Raw genomic sequence first — 21,260 nt, 5'->3', positions numbered from 1 at the left:
GATGGATATTTTCTCAGAAGATTTTTAAGAATTTCTTCAATTTCCTCTAGAAGTAAGTTATTTGGAGGACTAGAACAGTATCCATATACATTACACAACACAAATAATCTGTCCATGTGGTTGATGACCGCTACTAGCCAATGTCCACTGGAGTCCATTTGAGTAAACAAAAATTTCCCTTTGAAATTGTGTGCTAAAATTGCAACCCCAGCTGAATAATTTGTCCCGTGGGCCAAAAAAATGTCACTGCCACACTGATTTTTCCAATAATTATAGTCCTCTTTGCATGAATGTGTTTCTTGAACGAATACAAGATCTGCGTTGCAGTCCTTACAAAACAAAAAAAAAAGCTTTTCTCTTCAACATGTTACGTATCCCCCTGGCATTGATTGACATAAACTTCAAGTCCATATCTATTGCATAGGATTTTTCTTTCTATTCTATCTCAACTTTACCCTCTCTATAAAAAGTTGCTTCATATATGTATTAACAGAATTCTTAACTTGTAAAATAGTAACACCATGTTTCAAAAGTAGAACGTTAAGTTTGCAGTGGGGAAGGAACTACCTTGTAAACCTACCGACAGAACAAATCAAATCACCCCGGTCGTATTTCTTTACCGTTGGCGAAAAAAGCTCTGATTCCCCTGTAGTATCCACCGTTTCCTTGATTTCGGGTCTGTTGTACGAGAGGCCACAATTTTGCCTTTGCTGCCTTGTCTGCTGCAGTCAAGTCCTCACCGAATCTAAGTTTTCTTTCTTTCAGAAAGGCGCTTTCCTTTGCTTTCTTCCAAACTGCATCTCTCGCTGTGCGAAAAGCAAACTGGATGATGATCGATCGGCTGACGATGGCATCTTGTTTCTTCCCAATACGATGAGCGACATCCACAGCCATATCCATATATCCATCGGGAAAGTCCGGTGCCACACGGTTACAGATGTCTCTTACTAAGCGCTTCACATTCTCATCCTGGTTCTCGGGGACACCGTAAAGCCGTAGCCCCCACCTTCTCCGGTATCGCTCTGCTTCCGATAAGCGCTCTTGCATGTCTGCGATGGTCTTCTCCTGAGCAATGCATTTCTCAGACGTAGCAGTGTTTGCAAGTTTAAGCTCTTCGATACTCTTGTATGCATGATTCAGAGAGGTCTCGAGGTCAACTATTTTTGATGTGTTTTCGCGTATCATTTTCTCCAGACCGTCGGCTCTTTCGTTTATCTTTGCATAGACAGCATCGATTATGTTGACCTGTAATTCGCGCAAAGACAATTCTTTCTGTGTCTTTTTGGGTGCAGGACTATTGACTGCATTTTCAGAATCAACCGAATGTCCAGAATCCTCCATTTCTTCTCCTGATGAGTCAGGTGGCGGTTTTTCTCCAACGTATGAGTGCTCAGCTAGCAACTGCCTTCTCCTCCCTTTGCTCTTTCGCACATTTTTTCCTTCCATTTCTCAAAGTTATGAATCAAATTATCGGTCAACTAAGTGTTGTTCTCTATTGTGTTTACTATAAGCCAAGTTCCGTTAACTTTTATCCCTCTCAAATTCACTTAAATGTAAGGTTACTCGGAGCAAGCTGAAATCTCGTCTACACTCGCCGCCATCTTCCAGCGCCTCCTTTATCCGTTACTTCCCAACCCTGGTTATATAGCAAATGTGCCTACTCTGGTTTTGGCACGTGCACTCTTGCCAACAAACTCGGAGATACAGTGCGCGTAGGCAACCTTTATTATGAGATTATTATGGATAAGAGTGATATTATTTGTCAAACGGCAACCAAGCATCGATCATCATGTCACCAGAATAAGACCCTTGATATTTATTGGAAAGGTGCATCTAGCTCATCACTTTGCACCTTCACCACCCTGTGAAATTCATCATAATGTATTTAATCTGTAACATAATAAACTGCATGCACTGAGTCGTAGTGGGAGGACCACACAACATATCATAGCATGACTCCAAGTTCACTTCGAAGTGATGGTTAATATAGCAATATTTGCGCATGAAGGCGTTTCCACCGCCATTTCTCGCAGAATACATTTTACCGACACAGAAAGATCCAACCATGTCGAATGAATAAATTGTCTTCGTCATTTATTTTTAAAAATCCATCAGCCTGTCGTGACGTTTTGCCTGCGTCAGGTAATTCATCCGCATGAAATGGTTGGATGGAAACGTGGTTAGTTATGGAAATTGTTCTAAACAAGTCTGCTCTGAAAGATACTGATCGTGAAATATTTTATGTGTAATGTAATAAACAGTGCCGTTTTTCAAAGAACAGCCCGCATACCCTTTTCATTTAGCCACACTCTTTGAGCTATGACGCCAACCAATTGAGCGCAATAGTAATGGCATCTTTTTGAATGCACTAACGGAGGCTAACTCCGCCATGGCTCGTTGGCCAAAGCCTATGGGGAAATTAATGTTTTTGTTGTTGTTGATAAACACCGAAAATAAGGTCTGTGGTAAACACAGGTTCAGGAGAAGTTATACGTTTTGTTCTATGAGATAATCTAAATCAACTAACCATACTTTGTGAATTTTGAAGCATTTATATAATCAAAACAAGCACATAAAGGCTTCAGAATTCATAAAGGTCATGTTAACTGACTGATATTATCTCATTGAACAAATGTAAAGGATCTCCTAACGAACAAGAGGTAGAAAATGCTAACTCATCTGTGGTTTTTAGGACTACGTGCTCGCAAGGTCTACGCCTATAAAATCCTTTCTCTAACATCCATTCTGCCAGTAAGAACATGCAAGACCTAGCAAGAAAAAGGCTGTGACATCGGCAATTTCCCTTCAAAATAAAAGTCCTGCAATGAAGATGGTAAAACAATTATAATACAAATGGTTGAAATTCGTACAATTTTATGAGAAAATTTTAGCAGACTTAGAATTGTCTTTAATAATATCAAAAAAAGAAAAAAACTTAATCGCCATAATTGCATAAATAATGTCATAGCATTAACATTATTGTTAGCAGCATTAAAGGTAATGATAACTATCTAGTAAATTGCCTGTACCCCCTAAAAGGGGGGTCCATTCTACTCAGGAGCACTTCTACTTTCCAAATCCACGGAGTTTACAACGCGAGGAGCATCACTGCTCATTTTGCAGCTCTTAAAGTCTGGCCTATCAGTTTAAATGCAATAGGATTTTCATATTGGACATACATATTGCATTGTAGTACACTATGAAACAAAGATAAATTAAGTGAAATTTCGGGCAAAAAGGCATACTCAACTCCATCATTCATTAAATCAGATGGCTCATTCACCATAAAACCCACTGATATTGCAAACTAATTTAATGATTTTTTTCCATTGGCAAGATTAGCAAACTTAAGCATGACATGCCAGCAACAGTACACATCCAAGTATATCTGACCAAATTATGAAGGACAACCATTGTAATTTTGAATTCTGTAAAGTGAGTGTGGAAGAGGTGAAAATATGATTATTGTTGTCTATCAACAATGACAAGCCACCCGGGTCTGACAACTTGGATGGAAAATTACTGAGGATAAAAGCGGACAATATTACCACTCATCTTTGCCATATCTTAAATTGAAGCCTACTAGAAAGTGTGTGCCCTCAGGCCTGGAGGGAAGCTAAAGTCATTCCGCTACCTAAGAATAGTAAAGCCCCCTCTACTGGCTCATATAGCTGACCAATCAGCCTGTTACCAACCTTTTGTAAACTTTTAGAAAAAATTGCATTTGACCAGATACAATGCTATTTTACAGTAAACAAATTTACAACAGACTTTCAGCATGCTTATAGGGAAGGACATTCAATAAGCACAGCACTAACACAAATTACTGATGATTTGCTGAGAGAAATTGATGATGAAGAGATTGTGGGGGCTGTTTTGTTAGATTTCAGTGTAGCTTTTTACATTATCGATCATAGTCTGCTATAACACGTATGTGTTATGGCTTTACACCCCCTGCTATATTGTGGATAGAGTTACCTGTCTAACATAACACAGAGGGTGTTCTTTAATGGAAGCCTCTCAAACATAATTCAGGTAGAATTCCCCAGGGCAGCTGTCTAGGCCCCTTACTTTTTTTCAATCTTTACTAACGACAGGCTTTGGGTAAGGCCAGTGTGTCTATGTATGTGGATGACTCAACACTATACACGTCAGCTACTACAGCGACTGAAATGACTGCAACACTTAACGAAGAGCTACAGTTAGTTTCAGAATGGGTGGCAAGGAATAAGTTAGTCCTAAATATTTCCAAAACTAAACTGCTTGGAGTAACACTGTCATTGTCAAACCATATTGGTACAACAGTAGCTAAGATGGGGAGAAGTCTGTACATAATAAAGTGTTGCTCTGCCTTCTTAACAGCACTATCAATAAGGCAGGTCCTACAGGCTCTAGTTTTGTTGCACCTGGACTACTGTTCAGTCGTGTGATCAGGTGCCATAAAGAGGGACTCAGGAAAAATGCAATAGTCTCAGAACAGGGCTGCACGGCTGGCCCTTGGATGTACACAGAGAGCTAATATTAATAATGTGCATGTAAATCTCTCCTGGCCCAAAGTGGAGGAGATATTGACTTCATCACTACTTGTCTTTGTGAGAGGTTTTGACATGTTGAATGCACTGAGCTGTCTGTTTGAACTACTTGCACACAGCTTGGACAAACATGCATACCCCACAAGACATGGCACCAGAGGTCTCTTCACAGTCCCCAAGGTCAGAACAGACTACGGGAGGCACACAGTACTACATAGAGCCATGACTCCATGGAACTCTATTCCACATCAAACCATGTGTTTGATGTATTTGATAACATTCCACTCCAGCCGTTACCATGAGCCCGTCCTCCCCAATTAAGGTGCCTCTAACCTCCTGTGGTACAGTCCAATAAATGATAGGACTACACACACAAAAAACATGAAAAAATAAAACAAATGAATCACATAGAAATACTTAAAATTATTATTTCTATGATAACTAGTATAAAATATATAGATAATTGTGGACATTTTCCATTGTTTTGGCACAATTATTCATTTGCAAAGTGTACAGGACTCTTATTCAGAATAATTCCAAAAATCCGTGACTCGGAAGTACTTATTTCTTTTTGCCTGTGTCAGTTTCTGGACCATAGAGTTTTGTATTGCCTTTGGTCGGACTTTTGCCCAAACCCCAGTGTCCAATTACAATTTCCACGTTAGCGTTTTTAATTCGCGTTGGAGATAGGACTTGGTTGATATATGTGATTTAGGCAACGCTAGCTAGCTGCTTACAATGGCTAACTGTATGGTTTTTCACACTCAAATAGCCTCCGTCATGGAGGTGCTTGCGAATGCAGCCGTGGCAGAGATCTGTAAACTCGTAGACGACGATTATGCAGTGTTTCGTTTGGAAGTAACTCAAAGCCAGAAAGAAAACAGGACATTGCGGAGGAAACTACAGCTACTGGAACTGAAGATGGCACGGGAGCGCGCAGAGAGGACAATGCGGGAGCGCGTCCTCGCAAGTCGCCCAAGAAGTGTCAAGATTCTCGACCAGTACAGAGGAATGGCAAGAGGTACATTTTGCAGAAGGCCAAGACAGCCGGGCATAGCGCCCTGTTCCCCTAAGCGCACGTGTGGCTTTACATGTGTTAAAGTACATATATATGGTTGACCAAAATTGGGTGTTGGTCAGTTTTTGGATTGCGTTGAATAATTCCCCTGATTCCTTTGTTCAAGATAACTAAGACACTATCATATTTTAACCAGATTCTTGATTTACAACATTACCTATTATTTACTCATTGAAAACAATATGATGCATGGAACATAATCAATCGATCTATAAATAGTATATCAAGAAGTTATAAGTGTTACCTTACAGTGTCAAAACTGTCAATAGTGTACCTAACCACCTCTATTCCCCCAATCACTCTCAGGCGAAGGACATCTCACTGGAGGCCACAGAAGCTTTGTGAAGCCAGCTGGACACAATACATGGAGAGATGACCAACCAATCACAGTTGATGAAGGGAGTGGAACCTCAACCCAGCACATTATTGTGATAGAGGTTAGTGTAATAGTGTTGCATAAAATGTTTTTTTTTTTACTTTGTATATCAAATGTGGCATGTTTATTTCCGAAAGGCTACTCTTCAGCTATTCACTTGCTTACAGTGCATTATTACAGCCTTATTCTGTAATTGATTAACTCGTTTTTTCCCCTCATCAATCTACACACAATACCCCATAATGGCAAAGAAAAAAAAGTTTATTTTTTTTCTCTCTCAATATATTAAAAATAAACTGAAATATAACATTCAGACCCTTTACTAAGTACTTTGTTGAAGCACCGTTGGCAGCGATTACAGCCTCGAGTCTTCTTGGGTATGACGCTACAGGCTTGGCACACCTGTATTTGGGGAGTTTCTCCCATTCTTCTCTGCAGATCCTCTCAAGCTCTGTCAGGCTGGATGGGGAGCGTTGCTCCACAGCTATTTTCAGGTCTCTCCAGAGATGTTCAATAGGGTTCAAGTCCAGGCTCTGGTTGGGCCGCTCAAGGATATTTAGAGACTTGTCCCGAAGCCACTCCTGCGTTGTCTTGGCTGTGTGCTTAGGGTCGTTGTCCTGTTGGAAGTTGAACCTTCGCCCCAGTCTGAGGTCCTGAGCAGGTTTCTAACATGGATCTCAATGTACTTTGCTCCGTTCATCTTTCTCTCAATCCTGACTAGTCTCCCAGTTCCTGCCGCTGAGAAACATCCCCACAGCATGATTCTGCCACCACCATGCTTCACCGTAGGGATGGTATTAGCCAGGTGATGAGTGCTGCCTGGTTTCCTCCAGACGTGATGGTTGGCATTCAGGCCAAAGAGTTCAGACTTGGTTTCATCAGACCAGGGAATCTTGTTTCTCATGGTCTGAGAGTCCTTTAGGTGCCTTTTGGCAAACTCCAAGCGAGCGGTCATGCGCCTTTTACTGAAGAGTGGCTTCCGTCTGGCCACTCTACCATAAAGGCCTGATTGGTGGAGTGCTACAGAGATGGTTGTCCTTCTGGAAGGTTCTCCCATCTCCACAGAGGAACGCTGGAGCTCTGTCACAGTGACCATCGGGTTCTTGGTCACCTCCCTGACCAAGGCCCTTCTCCCTCTATTGCACAGTTTGGCTGGGTGGCCAGCTCTAGGAAGAGTCTTGGTGGTTACAAACTTCTTCCATTTATGAATGATCAAGGCCACTGTGTTCTTGGGGACCTTCAATGCTGCAGAATGTTTTTGGTACCCTTCCCCAGATACGTGCCTTGACACAATCCCGTCTCAGAGCTCTACGGACAATTCCTTCAACTTCATTGCTTGGTTTTTGCTCTGACATGAACTCTCAACTGTGGAACCTTATATAGACAGGTGAGTGCCTTTCCAAATCATGTCCAATCAATTGAATTTACCACAAGTGGACTCCAATTAAGTTGTAGAAACATCTCAAGGTTGATCAGTGGAACCAGGATGCACCTGTGCTCAATTGCTTTATAGAAAAATAAGGTATTTCTGTTTATTTTGAATACATTTGCAAAAATGTCTAAACCCGTTTTCACTTAGTCATTATGGGTTTTTGTGAGTAGATTGATGAGGAATTTAGAATAAGGCTCTAACAATAAAATGTGGAAAAAGTGAAGGTGTCTGGATACTTTTCGAATGCACTGTACCTCTACATCCTCATTTATCTCGTGAGACTTCCCTATGACATTGTTATTCAACTCATGTACCGGTAATAACCTTCTCTTTTCTTGTGTTAGTCTGCAGAGGCTGCAGGTCCTGGGGTTAAGCAGGAGATGGCTGAAGGAGAAGAGGACCCACGGCACAGCAGAGACAGCCAGACTGCAGCGGCTGGATCGCCCCTTGTAGCCACGGAGGACCCCACCACCGCCCCAGCACAGCCCAGCAGCATCACGGAGGTCAGTGGAACGCCGAACATCCTCTTCAAGACAGAGACATACCCCAAGACTTCAATGGTGCTGGGGCGACTGGGCTGTCCTGCTCCCCACTCAGAGTATTTACTTCACGGTAACCTGACGACGGTTCTGTCCCATCAGGACTCCGGTGACGTGTTACAGACTGTCAATGATCCGTCCTGTTCATACGCTACAGAGAAACAGATGATATCTGGTGACATGCCTGTGGGCTTAGATACACAGACAAATCCAATGAGAGGAGACTGGAACCAGTACAGTAGTAGTGTATACTCTGAAGGGCGCCTAGATAAGAAAGGGGAAGGTCTGGTCGTAGATGAGGTGACTGTGAAAGTGGAGGATGACGCTCCTCTGACATGGAATACAGACCAGACTCATTTAGGAGAAGGACACTCGCAGGGCAACAGCAGTGATTTCTTAGACTACAGGGAAAGCTTAGAGACCAATCTAAATGTTGGGACCCACTCCCCTTTACATGCGTTCAGGGATCGCGACCCAGTGTCCACGTCAATGGGGTCTTCCGATTCACACAGCCATGTCCTTTTCGATCAGGTATTGAATTCAAACGACGGGGTTAGAGCCCAGGCTCGGGGTGGGGGAGCAACATCAGGCAAAAGTAAAGAGAAACGGTTCCTTTGCATGTTCTGTAACAAAGGCTTCAGCTGCCCCCAGAAGGTGGAGATCCACCAGAGGGTCCACACAGGGGAGAAACCATACAGCTGTACCCAATGTCACATTCGCTTCGCCCAGGCTGGTGACCTGAAGAGGCACCAGAGGGTCCACACAGGGGAGAAACCCTTCAGCTGTACCCAGTGTAACATGCGTTTTGCCCATGCTGGCAACCTGAAGAGGCACCAGAGGGTCCATACAGGGGAGAAATAATACAGCTGAGCCCAGTGTGAGAAGAGATTCTACCGCCAGCAGCCAGCTGAAGATGCACCTGAAGGTCCACACAGGAGAGAGGTGGTTCGCACTGCAGGAAGAGGTTCTCAGAGAGGAGCTACCTCAGGATAAACCAGCAGAAAACCATTCCCTTGAAAGTAACCATTTCAACTCGATTGCTTCTGACGTTTAGATCAAACCCTGCATTAAAGACAGATGAATTGTCAAAAGATTCACAGTTGCATTTGGAATTACTAAAGTAACATATTTCAGTGTTGAATATTCAGGAGGAATGTTGCTTCCAGACATTGTGTAAAATATACACTGAGTTTACAAAACATTAGGAACAACTGCTCTTTCCATGAATTCAGGTGATACCCTCTGGTGCTTATTCATGTCACTTGTTAAATCCACTTAAATCAGTGTAGATGAAGAGCAGGAGACAGGTTAAATAATATTTTTTAAGCCTTGACAATTGAGACATTAATTGTGAGTGTGTGCCATTCAGAGAGTGAATTGGCAAGACTAAATATTTAAGTGCCTTTATACGGGTATGTAAGTAAGTGCCAGGCACACCGGTTTGAGTGTGTCAAGAACTGCAACGCTGCTGTTTCCCGTGTGTATCAAGAATGGTCCACCACCCGAAGGACATCTAGCCACCTTGACACAACTCTGGAAGCAATGGAGACCTTTGAGTCAATGCCCCGACGAATTGAGGATGTTCTGATGGCAAAAAGGGGTGTAACTCAATATTAGGAAGGTATTCCTAATGTCTTGCACACTCAGTGTACAAGGCATATATAAGCCTAAACATTTTTTATTTGTACTGTGAAGGTCAGTGGTTCCCAACTCCAGTCCTCAAGTACCCCCAACAGCACACATTTTTGTTGTCGCCCCAGGCAAAAAAACAGCTGATTCAACTCATTAACTATGTTTCCATTAAATTTGTCCAGAGGTTTTTCATTGACATTTAGAAAGTTTGCCGATCAAAAACAGCAGACGTAATGACAACACATCAAAAAAAGTACCTGTCCAAAGTTTGGACACACCAACTCATTCAAGGGTTTTTCTTTATTTTTACTATTTTCTACATTGTAGAATAATAGTGAAGACATAAACTATGAAATAACATATATGGAATCATGTAGTAACCAAAACAAAATATATTTTTGATTTTTCAAAGTAGCTACCCATGACAGCTTTCCACATTCTGAAATATCACATTTATATAAGTATTCAGACCCTTTACTCAGTACTTTGTTGAAGCAGCTTTGGCAGCGATTACAGCCGAGTCGTCTTGGGAATGACGCTACAAGCTTGGAACACCTGTATTTGGGGAGTTTCTCCCATTCTTCTCTGTAGATCCTCTCAAGCTGTCAGGTTGGATGGGGAGCGTCGCTGCACAGCTATTTTCAGGTCTCTCCAGAGATTTTCGATCGGGTTCAAGTGCGGGCTCTGGCTGGGCCACTCAAGGACATTCAGAGACTTGTCCCGAAGCCACTCCTGCGTTGTCTTGGCTGTGTCCTTAGGGTCGTTGTCCTGTTGGAAGGTGAACCTTCGCCCCAGTCTGAGGTCCTGAGCGGTCTGGAATAGGTTTTCATCATGGATCTCTCTGTACTTTGCTCCGTTCATCTTTCCCTCGATCCTGACTAGTTTCTCAGTCCCTGCCACTGAAAAACATCCCCACAGCATGATGCTGCCACCAACATGCTTCACCGTAGGGATGGTGCCATGTTTCCTCCAGACGTGATGCATGGCATTCAGGCCAAAGAGTTAAATCTTGGTTTCATCAGACCAGAGAATCTTGTTTCTCGTGGTCTGAGAGTCCTTTAGGTGCCTTTTGGCAAACTCTAAGCGGGCTATCATGTGCCTTTTTACTGAGGAGTGGCTTCCGTCAGGCTATTCTACATTTAAGGTGTGATTGGTGAAGTGCTGCAGAGATTGTGGTCCTTCTGGAAGGTTCTCCCATCTCCACAGAGGAACTCTGAAGAACCTTTAGAGGCCCTTCTCCCCCGATTGCTCAGTTTGAGTCTTGGTGGTTCCAAACTTCTTCCATTTAAGAATGATGGAGCCCAATGTGTTCTTGGGGACCTTCAATGCTGCAGAAATGTTTTGGTACCCTTCCCCAGATTGTTCCTTCGACCTCATGGCTTGGTTTTTGCTCTGACATGCACTGTCAACTGTGGGACCTTATCTAGACAGGTGAGTGCCTTTCCAAATCATGTCCAATCAATTGAATTTACCACAGGTGGACTCCAATCAATTTGTAGCAACATCAAGGATGATCAATGGAAACAGGATGCACCTGAGCTCAATTTCGAGTCTCATAGCAAAGGGTCTGATTACTTATGTAAATCAGTTTTACAATTTTTTTTGGCAAAAAATGTCTAAACCTGTTGTCGGTTTGTCATTATGTGGTATTGTGAGATCTGGTATTAAAACAAAAAATAAATTTTAGAATATGCCTGTAACGTAACAATGTGTAAAAAGTCAAAGGGTCTGAATACTTTCTGAAGGTACAGTATAAGCATTTCTGTCTCTTCTATGGATGTTATATCCTTGTAATTGCTACTGCTGTATCAAAGGAATTATCTAAGTGAGTCTCAGAAATGGCTAATATATGAATGCTATCGGATGTTAGCAAGTTATTGATTTCATTAACCTTATTTCTGAGGCTACATATATTGAGTAATTTTTTTGCCCTTTCCTGGGTAGCCTCTCAGAGACAGACATAATATAGAAAAGAACAAAGTAAGAGAAAAAAAAAAACCATTCAGCAGTCCATTAATCAGTTGGTGTGTGTTTGCTGTGGGTGGACAATAAGCTTGTCATAGCGGATGTAAACAATGTACCCACACGCTTTGGCAGCTTTCATGGCCGGGTCAAGTTATTTTCTCTTCTGGCCCACAGCTTCAAATACTTGAAGAATTTTTAAGAGAATAATGGCCAATTGTTGGTTAATCCAGGTGTGGAAAGCTCTTAGACTTACCCGGAAAGGCTCAAAGCTGCCAAAGGTGATTCTAACATGTATTGACTCAGGGGGTTACATACTTATCTAATTATGATATATTTAGTGTTTTATTTTTCATACTGTTAGAATTTTTCTTCCACTTTGACAGAGTATGTTGTGTAGATCATTGACATTTCTCTTTTCAATTTAATCCTACTTTGTAACACAACACAATGTGGAATAAGTCAAGGGGTATGAATACTTTCTGAAGGCACTGTATATGTTCCCAAATGCTTATTTCATAACTTCCATTCAACTACTTAATTTCTTTCCCAAGACACTTTTAATTAGAAATTAATGTAGTTTATCATGCAGATTTGTAGTTTAGACATGTGGTTTTCATATGGTGTATTTAAACTTGTTTATGTTTAATAAACACTAGACTTTCTAAGACTTTCATTGAGACTCGCTTTTGTATATTACATCTGATATCACCCTATTTTGCATATACCCGACAGCGCTTTATAGTTAAATACACCGTGAGCTCCATATTGGGAGAGCAACACATTTTTTGTTGTTTTGGCTCTGTACTTGAGCACCTTCGATTATAAATGATACAATGACTGAGGTTAAAGTACAGACTGCCAGCTTTAAACTGAGGGTATTTTTCATCCATATCCGGTGAACCGTTTAGAAATGATAACATTTTTTGTACATAGTCTCTCCATTTTAGGGGACCAAAAAGTAATGGCACAAAAAAGTGAGAAAGTTAGAGAAGCACATATATCATACTCCCCCCAAAAATGTGTCACTGTCCCAATATATTTGGAGCTTACTGTACCTACACATACCCACACACTAGCAAACCTACTGTACACGTCAAAATAGTTCAGTCAGGTTTGTCTGACTTATCATAGCTGACTTATTTTTACCCACATCATATTTATGTCCACCATGATGGGTTTAACAACAATGAAGTAATTCTGTAACTACAGTATAGGACTCAAACGTAGTGGGGATGGATAAACACTCCATGTTGAAAGTGTGTTTATTATCTGTGTGTACGTACCTGAGGGTGTGTATGTATGTATGTATAATCTGTATCACCTGTCTCTTCCAGGAGGAGGGGTGTGGGGAGGGTCTGGGGAACCCTGAGGGGACCATGGTCATGGAGGACAACCAGACTACACCTTCTGAACCCACAGAGGAACCAGCTGAGCAGCACAGGACCACACACAGTCTCAATGAGGTGAGCCCACTGTGAACTACTGTCAATGGTATTAGATTGGGTCTTAATTTTGTCTTAAGTATGGGACTATGCCATTGAATTATCCAACCATTAGTATTGTATTAGATCAACTAACACGTTTGCATAGTACTCATAGAAATCCCCCATTGCCCAATCAGAAGATGCTCCATAGCAGGGTGCTCATATCAGATTTCTTGATCCAACATCCTCTCACTCTGTATCTCTTACAGTCAGTAGACATGGAGGATGGGAAGCCTGACCTGCTGCTGGTCAAAGAGGAGACAATAGAGGATGGACCAGAGAGCATTGACCTGCTGAGTGGACTAAAGATGGGGGAGCAAGGTAATGGCAAGCATACACCTGCTTCTACACCTGCATTGCTTGCTGTTTTAGGCTGGGTTTCTGTACAGCACTTTGAGATATCAGCTGATGTAAGAAGGGCTATATAAATATATTTGATTTGATATAGCCTACATACAGTAATAGATCTTCAATGGGAATAGTGATGCAACGTATGTTTACATACAAAAACACACATTATAATGTATGAACTTCACCAGGTAATTGACTTAAAAAACTCCATATGTAGAGTTCTCTCTGACATGTTTTTTAAGTCGATTCTCTAACCTCTTCCTGCAGGTGGTTGGCTGGAGGCTAACAGAGGAGACTGGGCGACGATCTTGGATTCCAAGACAGGTGCAGTCAAGGGCCCGGTGGACAACATCACTGAGCAGGCCAGGACCAGAGGTGACATAGTGGATGTCAGTGGAAGGGACAGCGTCCTCAACTCTGGGCTGGTGAACAACACTGTTAACCGCGACCAGAAACAGACAGTCGAACACAAAACAACCACCGATCACAGTCTCCATGACAACAGACTGGCTGAGACCAGGGTGAGGATTAGATTTGGTCTGCGGGGACAGGGACATGTCCGTATGCGGCAGGAGAGAACAGACACAGACTCTGCTAGCGATGCTCCGTCCTGCTCCTATAGTTGTGATTCAGAGAGACTGATGGTGCCTCAGGTTAACCACCTAACAGGTGCTGCCTTCAGCCTGCCTTCTATAGGATCTATCAACTGGAACATGGACCCTGCAACAACACAGACACTCCCTGGTCTTCATCCTCCTCACAGTCCTCTAATGTTAAACCAGACCTCAGACAATGCCAGTGCCTCAACACTAAATGGCTACACAAGACCATTGACAAATGACATTAGTAGTGACACTATCAGCAGATCTGGTGGCAAAGAGAAGCGCTTCCCGTGTTCGTTCTGTGGGAAAGTCTTCAGTTTCCCCAAACAGGTGGAGATCCACCAGAGGATGCACACGGGGGAGAAACCATTCGGCTGCCACCTGTGCCGGGCCAGTTTCTCCCACTCGTCCAGCCTGAAGAGGCACCAGAGGGTCCACACAGGGGAGAAACCCTACAGCTGTCCGCAGTGTGAGAAGAGGTTCTCTCACCAGCACCAGCTGAAGAGGCACCTGAAGGTTCACACGGGAGAAAGGCCATTCACCTGTACGCACTGCGGGAAGAGGTTCTCAGAGGGGAGATACCTCAGGACACACCAGCAGAAAATGCACACGGCCCATGTATAGAGTACAGTGATATGTAATGTAATACTAGTTTGTTTGTAGTTAATTCTGTTGGTTTTGGATGTCGTAGGGAACTACATGAAGTGAACTGAGGAAAGAATGAGTGTGATGAGGCAGAGTAGATGATATGGTGATGGTTGGTGTGATGGTGTCTAAAAATGCTTCACTGATGAAAAGTGACAACCTTGTCCTGTTGTTTGATGCTGTTTTTTATAATGAGGAACTATTAGTGCCTTAATTCATGTTTACCTAACTAAGTATTGAACACATTTATTTTGGTTATTGAACTACAGAAGGTATAGTGGATTTACATCCGGTAACGGAATTACATCTTGGGTCCCTGATCTATAGTATACAGAAATGTATAATTATGGCTATGAATGTCATTCGCTTCATGGTGATGTATCCTGAATAGGTACACAAAGGTAGAGAAATATGTAATATCCGTATTTTGCATATTTGGGTGTTATTCTACACACTGGCTATTATTGTAATGAGCTCCACCCCCAAACAAGATCACATTTGGTTGGTTATGACCAGACAAAATCTTGTTTCACAAGTTTGGACATCACAGAAGAGGAGCGTACAGGACAGTAGAGTACATTGTACTGTACTGTTCTCTAATGTGCTCTACTGTACTCCACTCTACTGTACAATACTTTACTGTTACAGGCTTTGGTTTTTCCATTTATATTTTGAGGTTGGACTTTAGCACGTTGGGCGCACCGATTGGTGTCACTTCGTTGGTCAGTATGTGTTACACCTGTGCTGGCCCAGTGCTCCAGATGGCTTGAGAGATGTGGAGGGTTAACACCTTTAGTTGGCTCTCCCTATTAGATTTATAATAAAAACAATCCTTTATTTGATTTTCACTGTTTTTGTTTTGTTCCACTTTTTGGTTTGCTTCCTGTCTTTAAGTTTGATGTGGGTCTTAATTTCGTTTGCCGTTTTTGGGGCAAATTTAATGGCCGCTTATGTTGAGTGTCTTTTAGATCCCAGTTGTTGTTACTAGTCAACTTTCAGTGGACACCCCCATGAGTGTCTTTCAGAACCCCTCCTAGAACCCCACCTGTTTCGTTTTGGTTTTTGTTCGTTCCCCCTTCTGTTTGAGAAACAATTTTTGGTTTCTTGCTGGGGAATATAACAAAATGGGGGCTCGTCCAAGATCTTCAAGCCCAGGAGTATGGTAGTTGCTCTAATCTTCTACTCTGAAGCTCTGCTTTGCCCAGATATTAGGGTGTTCAAAATACACTCAAGTTTCGCCATCAGCTTCCTCCTTTTGGGAGGAAAGGGAGAGCGGAGGACCCTCCATCAGCTGAGACTGACCACTGGCACTGTCAGCCCAGTAAAATTATTTAAATGTATGCTTCACAAGTAATACAGCAACGGATCTATTACCGGTGTGATCATATAGCCCACCTCAAATTTAGAATTATATATTTTTTTAAATGGCCCTAGCGACAATGCATTAGCAGGGCAATTCAAGCAAAGCCAAAATGCGGTGATTGGGCTTATAGCTTACTGCACAAACCTCATTGCTACAGTACTGTTTGTTAAGTGGTTGTCACGTCCTGACCAGTATAAGGGTTATTTGTTATTGTAGTTTGGTCAGGACGTGGCAGAGGGTATTTTGTTTATGTGGTTCGGGGTGGTGATTTATATAGTAGGGTGTTTTGCTGTGTTTTGGTCCTCTATTCCCGACGACAACCGTTAGTGGTCAATGTTGCATAGGCTTACGTTTTTTATAAGTCATGTTAAAAAAAATCTGAGCTGTAAATCTCGGCTTGCATTTTCACTCAATGTGATCTTGACTCAGAAAAGGTTGGTGACCACTGAGTTTTTCCCTGTTAACACTATCAACGTTTCCATTTACTGTGGCAATTGTGATCGAATCAACGCAATATTAGACACTTTGCAACAAAACAAACTATGCAAGAGCTGTTGTTGTAGTCAGAATGCATCGGAGTAGGATTCTATTGCATTGACACGCACTACTCCGCCCGTACTCTACACAGACCGGTGCTGCCTAAACAGTCAGAGCTGCAGTAGGCCTATATGCAAATAGACCATTGGCATATATCGATCTGTGCCATTTACTTTGAACTGGACTGTATTTACAGCATGAGCAGTCGTGAGTAGTTGTGCTTGTTTTGAAATCAAAGTGAGAGCTGTATGCAGCAACGTGTGCACATTTTGTTCATATCCTTTGCTACTTAGTGAGTTATTAGCCCAGTTATAGATCATTTGTAGTCAACAATAGGGGAGTGATTGCTTCCTACAAGAGCACAAAACGTGTACATCTATGAAAAGCGAGTCAGGTAAAGAGCTTTGTTATTGTCTTAAAGGGGTAGTGTTGTATTTTGAGACAGGCTTGAATAAGCTAAGTAGCCAATAGGCAGAGGGCAGCATAATTTGTCTGATTCTCTGTAATAATGGTATGGGGAATAATAATGCATTTTATTTTATAAATTGGTTTCTTACATCAAACAACACATTGAACACCACACATTAGCTGCTACTGTAGGCTGAATGATAAAACAGCTATTTCCATGTGAAAATGTTATGGGATGCATTTCCTCCATTATTTTTGATGGTAGGCCACTCTGGTAGGCCTACATTATGATCAAATAGCCACAGTAGCTTACATTGCCACTGTTAAAACTGTAACTTAAAGCGGGTGCAGCCTCAGTGTTCACAGTAAATGGACGCTGGAAGTTGCACATCATTTTCACAAAGTTCCAGTTTGCATTCAGCAGACCTGAAATTTCCTCAGTGCCCCCAAAAAATGAGGAACATTGTTTGTGACTACTATGATTTCCCATTGAAGCCAATTCAAATGTAGTAATTCCGTTACTGATTTTTCAGTAATTCCGTTACAGAATTGGTAACATAATGAGTTTTAATCACTTAATAATACATCAACTTTATCAGTAAAAACACTAACTAATTGGTAGGTATACTTATTACTTCTTTGAACTTCCATTATCCTCCCTCCTTGCGGGGGAGAGAAATTCGAAAATATCTTAAAAATATGTGGGTTTGTAATAACGGAATTACAAGGCACAAGCAATGTTTCTTAACTCTTCAGCGTCTCATCCCGTCAGCGGGATCAAAATCCAGCGAAAAATCATATCGCCAATTAGCATTAAAAAAATATATTTTTTTTTTTGTAAAAAAAATAATAAATTTTGTTTTTGTTTTATAGATACACCTCTCCTGAATCGACCCACGTCGTCCGATTTCAAAAAGGTTTTACAGGAAAAGCAAATCATTAGATTATGTTAGATGAGTCCATCGTAAAAAGCAGCAACATAGCCATTTTCCGACCAACCACTTGCATCACAAATAACCAAAAAAACAGCTAAATGCAGCACTAACCTTTTACAAACTTCATCAGATGACACACCTAGGACATCATGTTACACAATGCATTTATTATTTTGTTCAATAAAGGTCATATTTATATATAAAAACAGCATTTTACATCGGTGTCTGACGTTGACTAACTATTTTCCCCTCAAATGCGTCCCGGGAAACAGTGCTACAATTCCCTAAATTACTATTCGAAAACGATTTTTTAAATTTATATTGTCAATCTAACATTTATAGATGAATATCTCTTGAGAACACCTGTCATACCAGATTTTAAATTAACTTTACTGGGTAATCACACTTTGCGATAAAAGGAGATGCGATACTCAGAAAATGAGCTAATATACCGAGCTCGGCGCCATCTTGGAACAATCGCATGTCACATCTCATCTTGTATAATATTGTCAATAATCGCCTACCTTTAGTTGTCTTCATCAGAAAGCACTTCCAGGAATCCCAGGTCCACAACAGATGTATTTTCGGTCGAAAAAGTCCATCCTTCATTTCCATTAGCCTGCTGTTGGTAGCGCGTCCTAGGGCTCTCTCCAAATTCTCCTACGTGCGCAGGGCTGCAGTTTCGGATAAAATGAGATTTTCCCGCCTTTAGGTTCGTTCAAACATGTCAAACGTTGTAAAACATTAATCTTCAGGGCCTGTAACACCAAGAGAGCCAATCAGATTCGACGGGGACGGTTGTAGAGTGTTTTAAAACGTTTCCAAAGGTGGGGGTAGACAGGGGAGCCGGCGTCATAATGGTGATGGCCCATCCCCTGTGACCAATTTCCAATGCGTCTCATTCACTGAGTTTCGACTGTATAAGGCTCAAACCACTGTGAAAAGACTGGCGACATCTAGTGGAAGCAATAGGAAGTGCTCACTGAACCATTGTTAACGGTGTGATTAATAGGGAAAGATGAGAAATCGAGTCCACAATTCAGAATTCCACTTCCTGGTTCAATCGGTCTCGGGGTTGACTGCCATATGAGTTCTGTTATACTCACAGACACCATTCAAACAGTTTTAGAAACTTTAGGGTGTTTTCTATCCATATATAATAAGTATATGCATGTCCTAGCTTCTGAGTTTGATTAGTAGGCCGTTGAAAATGGGAACGCATTTTTTTCAAAATGCGCTGTGGCGCCCCCTAGAAGGCAAATAATTTATCCAAAACTACACTGAACAAAAATATAAATGTAACATGTAAAGTATTGGTCCCATGCAACACACTATCACAGTTTATTGTGAAATGGACACAAATTACAGGCACACGAAAAAGTCCACTTTTCGTGTGTATTACACATTTTTCTTTCTTCATAATGTATTTGTGTACATTACACAAATTCCAATTTGTTGTGGCTAACGTTATCTAGGCTGGGGGTTAGGGTTAGGAGTTAGGTTAGGGTTAGGGGAATGGTTAATTAACACTCTTAAGTAGTCGCAAAGTAGGTAAAAATTAGTAAGTAAGTGCAAAGTAGGTAATTAGCAAAAATGCTAAAGTTATCCAAGATGAGATTTGAACACACAAACTTTGGGTTGCTAGACATTCACATTATACAACCTCCCATCCTCCCTGACCAACCATCCTCTGTCACGTCCTGACCAGTAAAGGGGTTATTTGTTATTGTAGTTTGGTCAGGACGTGGCAGGGGGGTGTTTGTTTTATGTGGTTCGGGGTTTGTTGGGATGTGTGTTTATGTAGAGGGGTGTTTGTTTAGAGTATTCCGGGGTTTTTGGTTATGTTCTTGGTTTTGTATTTCTATGATCTGTCTATGTTGTGTATTTCTTTTGTCTTGGCGGTATGGCTCTCAATCAGGAACAGCTGTACATCGTTGTTGCTGATTGGGAGTCATACTTAGGTAGCCCTGTTGTCACGGTCGTCGGTGAAGGAGGACCAAAACGCAGCAGGCATGCGGTTGTTCATTTTTTGAACATTGATTAACTCCAAAATGAACACAAAAATAACAAAAGAGAACGAACAATAAACTGACAGTCCTGTAATGTTGACATACACTAAACAATCTCCCACAAATGACAAACACACCCTAATATATGGGACTCTCAATCAAAGGCAAATAGACAACACCTGCCTTCAACTGAGAGTCCCAACCCCAATTAACCAAACATAGAAACAGACACTAGACTAAACATAGAATACATGAAAATCAAACAGTGCCCAAAAACCCCGGAATACTTAAATCAAATGCCCCTTCAACAAACACACCACCCCGAACCACATAAAACAAATACCCTCTGCCACGTCCTGACCAAACTACAATACCAATTAACCCTTATACTGGCCAGGACGTGACACCTGTTTTCACATGTCCCTTGTGGGAAGTTGTTTTTGCACTGCTGTGTTTAGCCTGTAATACTGTGCGTTCGTTCGTTTTCTTGTTTTGTTGTGTAAGTGTTCTAATAAAAGTTCAAATGAGCACTCAACCCTCTGCGCCTTGGTCTACTATATACGATGAGCGTTACATCCTCCTATCGCTTCTGTCTTAAGTAACCTACTGTCTTTATCTGTGATTGAAATGCACTGTATAAAAAATGGTGTACTGCACAGGAAAAAATATACTTTTTTGTGTGCCTGTCACAAATTTCCAATAAGCAATTAGTGTCTAGTTCACAATAATATGTGATACTCGGTTGGTTTCATGAGCTGAAATAAAAGATCCCAGAAATGTTCCATATATACAAAAAGCTTATTTCGGTCAAATGTTTTGCACAAAATTGTTTAAATCATAGCATTTCTCCTTTGTCAAGATAATCCACCCACCTGACAGGTGTGGCTGATTAAACGCCATGATCATTACACAGGTGCACCTTGTGCTGGGGACAATAAAAGGTCACTCTAAAATGTGCAGTTTTGTCACACAACACAATGCCACAGATGTCTCAAGTTTTGAGGGAGCGTGCAATTGGCATACAGGCTGAAGGAATATCTACCAGAGCTGTTGTCAGAGAATTGAATGTTAATTTCTCCACCATAAGCCGCTTCCAACGTTGTTTTAGAAAATTTGGTAGTACATCCAACCGGTCTCACAACTGCAGACCACGTGTAACCTCGCCAACCCAGGACCTCCACATCCGGCTTCTTCACCTGCGGTATCATCTGAGACCAGCCACCCAGACAGCTGATGAAACTATGGGTTTGCAACAACAGAAGAATTTCTGCACAAACTGTCAGAATCTGTCTTAGGGAAGCTCATCTGCGTGCTCGTCGTCCTCACCAGGGTCTTGACCAGACTGCAGTTGTCATAATCCGTGTATATAGGT

At 41.7% G+C, this 21,260-nt stretch overlaps 2 protein-coding genes across 2 annotated transcripts in view; both read left to right on the top strand.

Moving 5' to 3' along the window:
• LOC106602461 (zinc finger and SCAN domain-containing protein 5B-like) overlaps window positions 1–15,484 on the top strand; it is a 63,287-nt gene extending 47,803 nt beyond the window's left edge. Inside the window, exon 6 of the mRNA XM_045717578.1 lies at window positions 13,657–15,484. Coding sequence (XP_045573534.1) covers window positions 13,657–14,615 — 959 coding nt within the window. The 3' untranslated portion in view covers window positions 14,616–15,484. The remainder of the gene's footprint in view (window positions 1–13,656) is intronic.
• On the top strand, window positions 5,112–9,982 carry LOC123742528 (zinc finger protein C25B8.19c-like). Its single transcript, XM_045717586.1, has 3 exons — window positions 5,112–5,553; window positions 5,917–6,047; window positions 7,763–9,982. Exons 1-3 carry the CDS (start codon window positions 5,271–5,273, stop codon window positions 8,816–8,818), a joined length of 1,470 nt encoding a protein of 489 aa, XP_045573542.1. The 5' UTR covers window positions 5,112–5,270; the 3' UTR covers window positions 8,819–9,982.
• Window positions 15,485–21,260: the final 5,776 nt, after the last annotated feature.

This window comes from Salmo salar, chromosome ssa04 (genome assembly GCF_905237065.1).
Source record: "Salmo salar chromosome ssa04, Ssal_v3.1, whole genome shotgun sequence".
Classification (NCBI taxonomy): Eukaryota; Metazoa; Chordata; class Actinopteri; order Salmoniformes; family Salmonidae; genus Salmo; species Salmo salar.
Note: the sequence above shows the minus strand (reverse complement) of the source record. Positions and strands in the feature narration are given on the sequence as shown.